This window comes from Salvelinus namaycush, chromosome 12, assembly GCF_016432855.1.
Source record: "Salvelinus namaycush isolate Seneca chromosome 12, SaNama_1.0, whole genome shotgun sequence".
In the NCBI taxonomy this organism is placed as follows: Eukaryota; Metazoa; Chordata; class Actinopteri; order Salmoniformes; family Salmonidae; genus Salvelinus; species Salvelinus namaycush.
The window spans coordinates 51,474,265-51,479,134 of NC_052318.1; the positions used below are offsets into that span (position 1 = coordinate 51,474,265).

The 4,870-nt window shown below is 42.5% G+C and overlaps 1 protein-coding gene across 1 annotated transcript; it reads right to left on the bottom strand.

The window, feature by feature from the left end:
* Nucleotides 1–413: 413 nt before the first annotated feature.
* On the bottom strand, nucleotides 414–3,636 carry ripply1 (ripply transcriptional repressor 1). Its single transcript, XM_039004892.1, has 4 exons — nucleotides 3,383–3,636; nucleotides 2,950–3,028; nucleotides 1,772–1,860; nucleotides 414–1,406 (listed from the first exon to the last, which is right to left on the bottom strand). The coding sequence occupies exons 1-4, from the start codon at nucleotides 3,472–3,474 to the stop codon at nucleotides 1,199–1,201; spliced, it is 468 nt and encodes a 155-aa protein (XP_038860820.1). The 5' UTR covers nucleotides 3,475–3,636; the 3' UTR covers nucleotides 414–1,198.
* Between the last annotated feature and the right edge of the window lie 1,234 nt (nucleotides 3,637–4,870).

The window sequence follows — 4,870 nt, forward strand, 5'->3', positions numbered from 1 at the left end:
GGAAAGGGTTTTATAAAGGGTTTGTCCTGGAACCAAAAAGGGTTATCCTATGGGGACAGCTGAAGAACCCTTTTGGACCCTTTTGTTCTGAGACTGTAGTGAACTTCCACTCTTCACAGTCCCAGAGAACTAGCCAATATAGACAGATCAAAGGAGAGGAGAGATAACAGGGTGAAAACAGAGAGTAGAATCTGATCCCCCTCACAACAACAACAGCAGACCTGCCGTGATAATGTGTGTGCTCCAAATGGCACCCTATTCTATAGTGGACTACTTTTGAACAGAGCTCTATGAGCCCTGGTCAAAAGTAGTGCACTATAAAGGGATTAGGGTGCCATTTTGAGCATATACAATATTTCTCTCTCTGATCATGTAATCAATAGGAAAATAACAGGATGAAATAATCTGGTTTTCCCAAAATAGGTTTTTATTTTAACAGCTGTTGTTTAGACAGTGTTTTTCGACGGACAATATACAAAAAAGTTGAAAAATAGGAAATATATAAACATTTACTGTATGTATCTATATACAATTGTACATCATAAATTAGATATGTAAATAAAACGCAAATAGATACTTTTTTATACACAAACAAGGTACAGACCCTGAGATAAACTATCCCAATGTGGGATTTAATGTATGTAGTTATACAATCCATAACATACATCCCACTGCCCCAGAGGAAGACTAATATATGCATAAGACTGCATACATTACTTTTTGCAACTTTCCATTACTATGTATTGCCACAGAAATACTTGTAACTCTTTGCTTGACAGAGCCTATGCCTACATAGTGGCAATACAAGATACCAGTTGAAACAGGCTCCACAATTCACATTTAACTTAGGCTACTTTGCTTTCATGGAGGTGAGCTAGACAATCTAGAATACCTAAGACATTACAATCCCTTCTCTGTGCTCGGCATGCTGTGTCCTACTGAATATGTGACATAAATGGTTTGTTGGATCGTTCTGTGCTCCTCTAGGACAAGTCTATGACTCTGACTGACAGTGTTTATTCAATTCATAGAATAAGAAGGGATTCTGACTGTGAAGACAGCTCCAGTTATATAGGTTCTTCCAGGTGTGTCACCAGAGGTGTCTCGCCAGACATCATTTTCTGTTGTACCACAAAGAGATATTATGGAATATCGCCATCTAATGTTCCATCTGTTCCAATTGGAAACCCTCTCGACTTCAGTTGTAGCTGGTGTAGTGGGACTGGCGCTCGAGGTACTCCTTTTCCTCGCTGTACATTTCTTCTTCCCACTCCTCGTCCTCCTCGTCATCCTCGCTGTCGGACTCCTCATAGAAACTGATGGTGGCCTGGACAGGGAAGTTCCTCAGGAGAGCCTCTCCGTCGCTGTACAGGTAGTCAAACGACTTGGACTTGGGCCAGAAAAGTCTATGGTGGCGGGAAGAATAAAGAAACATTAACAAAACTGACACCTTGCCCATTAGTCGGAGAATTAAAGCACACAAGGAGACAGAAGTGGCAGAAGGAATAAAGCAATGTTAACACACAGACCCCTTGGAATATCTTCAGACTGAAAACAGACACGTACTAAAAGGCCAAATCCTAACTTGAGATCAGCAAATGCAATTCTTGACTTTCAAGTAAAATCACACTGTGGTGAGAATGAGATATTAATAACGTATAGATCTCAAATTATAATTTGGCCCTAAATGATACAGATATATTATTATCTGTATCGACACATTAAAACTAAAATGGAGCAGGAGTATAGCCTATTGGGACTTGGTACTGACCTGACAGGGTGCTGGAAGGACTGGGACTTCTCATTGAATGGAAAGAGACCTGGAGCTGCAGGGGTGTAGTCTGTAGGTCTGGAGTAAGGCTGTAAATACACACACAGAGAGAGAGAGAGAGAATTAGGCGTTAATCTACCGCCTTGTCCTTTCAAAACACAAATCCACAAACACCAAATGCCCTGCTATCATAACCACCACCTAGACCTCCTCCTATCCTTCATTAGTTCACCATACTGCCAGACAGAAACACAAAATCCACAAACACCTATCTTGACCTGACATCCTGTCCTAGCAAAACCAACACCAGCGCCAACCACACCGCACAAGTTACTGCCAGCTGGAGTTGGGTGCCAAACTAGGGACGTCACAAGAGGTGTTTGCTGTGTGTGAAGTACCTGAACTTCTCGCTCTCCCTCTCGCTCTATCATGACAACCCTCCCTGAGGTGTCCAGTGTCGTGTTTTTCCAGCAAACAGCAGGAAAGTGCTAAGCTAGTAGGATATCTGGAGGGCACCGCTCTCTGGCTGTCGCCTTCGGTGTCGGTGTGAGGTGTGGGGCCAGCTCAGCTCAGGATAGAGCCAGGTTGCATCCCAAGTGGCAACCTATTTCTGATATAGTGCACTACTTTCTGACCAGAGCCCTGGTCAAAAGAAATGCACTAAATAGGGAATAGGGTGCCATTTGGGACGCAGGCAGTCAGTAGGGCCATATGGTGCTGCGGGTCAGTCTGTCAGGGTGCAACAGACATGCCCTCTCACCCTCTGAGCCTCAGTTGATTGGCTCAGTGACAGGAAAACAGCTAAGCACTCACACCTTCTGCTCTGCAACAACACTGCTAATGGTAATACTGCCCTCCCTCTCTCCCTCCATTCCTCTACAGGACTGTCTGACTGTCTCCTGCCTGGCCTTGGACACTGCCTTAAATGCTATCCTGCAGCTCCTCTCTCGCTTCAAATCAACATGATACACAAACACACAGGCACGACCGTACATTCTGTGTGAAATTAAAATGCCAGACTTTCTCTGCTTTTCTCGACTTTCATATTTTCCTGCATGTAAAAACTGGTGACCTACATTTGAGGTGGGCTAAGTAGCCCATATTGAACAAACCCTTATAAAGAACTGCAAGACAACAGAAAAGACAAGAGCTTATTATTAGGGCTAATATAAACTTACACATGACTGTCTGCTTCTCTGGCATTCCCGTTGCATATTCTTCTTGGTCGTGAGCCAAGGTCTCCATAGTGAATCATAACTGCAGAGAGAAAGGCCATGTAGTGTCAATCAAACAGAGATCATTAGCATACTAAGAGATGTGGAAGGAAAACGGTGTTCTGAATAATGCATGTGCATGCTGGTATGAATTCACCCTACTGTACAAGCTTAAGTTAAATAATATTATTGTCTCCACATAAAAATAATAGTATTCAATGTAAAATAATAGACTCCTTTTGGAAAATGACTGAAAAGGCGATTTGTTGGTGCCATAATAAAGCACATTTTACGAGTCAATATAGGTCTACACTTAGTATATAAAGACATTATATCACCATCTAAAGTGCTATATATAATTCCTGGAATATTCTGTGATCTTATTTGGAGCGCTTACCTGTCATTTGTCTGCGGACGAGTGTCCATCCCTACCGGGCGTGGAGCAACAACGAAGGGCGTCTGTTTGACGAGCAGACATGCGGTACTCATTTCTGTAGCTGGTATCCCTTCAATACTATACTGAATAACGATATTCCCTTTGCGGTAAACGCGGCGATATCTGCTCTGCTATGGCTTAAATAGGCGGCGAGCTACTATTGGTGCGCTTCTGTCCCGTGGAACGGCTACACTGAGAAGTATAGATGGATGTCCAACTGGCCACAACGCCCGCGGTTTATAAAGACCTCTAGATCTGGAGGGGGTGTGGGAGGAGTTGACCTGCCAAATGACCATTGGTAGGGGGGGTGAGATAAACCTCAGTGGGGGCGAGCCTGTCTGGCAAATGATTGGGGGTCAGGGCAATTTGTTGTGAAGAGTTCTCCAGTTGTCCAAACAGTGGCCCGCAGCGAGAGGGTGAGAAATCTGTTACGGCAGGGTTATTGGAAAAACACAGAGGAGGAAAAAGCGACACCATCTGTGAGAAAGACAGCGGGGGACAAATAAGGGGGAGTCATCCTATCGTTTACCAATTACCGAAGAACAGAGTTTGAGCCACCATCGAATTGGGTAAAGAAGAATATGCCCGCCAAGCAGAGGCAATACTAACACCAATGGACAGAGCAGGCGAAATGTCTGAATTTCCAATGCACTCATATACCGCATTCTTATGTAGTCTTAGTTTTGGTATTATTACGTTTAATCTGAAACTATATTTAGTCTATATTAGCTAAATCCCTGTAGCCTAAATCATATAGGCAGAGGTCGTCGACAATGTTTAGCTTACAACTAATCTGTTATCGGGATAATCTACCGTTTATAATTATCAAACACTTGTCTTGAAGGACATCAACAACACCACACAGTTTCAAATGCGACATGGAGTCTGATATGACAGAGCCTGTCATTTATTTACATACAGTACCAGTCAAACGTTAGGACACACCTATTCATTCCAGGGTTTTTCTTTATTTTTACTATTTTCCACATTGTAGAATAATAGCGAAGACATCAAAACTATGAAATAACACATATGGAATCATGTAGTAACCGAAAAAGTGTTAAACAAATCAAAATATATTTTATATTTAAGATTCTTCAAAGTAGCCACACTTTGCCTTGATGACAGCTTTGCACACTCTTGACATTCTCTCAACCAGCTTCATGGGGTAGTCACCTGGAATGCATTAACAGGTGTGCCTTGTTAAAAGTACATGTGTGGAATTGCTTTCCTTCTTAATGCAGTTGAGCCAATCAGTTGTGTTATGACAAGGTAGGGGTGGTATACAGAATATAAGTCCATATTATGGCAAGAACAGCTCACATAAGCAAAGAGAAACAACAGTCCATCATTACTTTAAGACATGAAGGTCAGTCAATATGGGAAATTTCAAGAACTTTGAAAGTTTCTTCAAGTGCAGTCGCAAAAACCATCAAGCGCTATGATGAA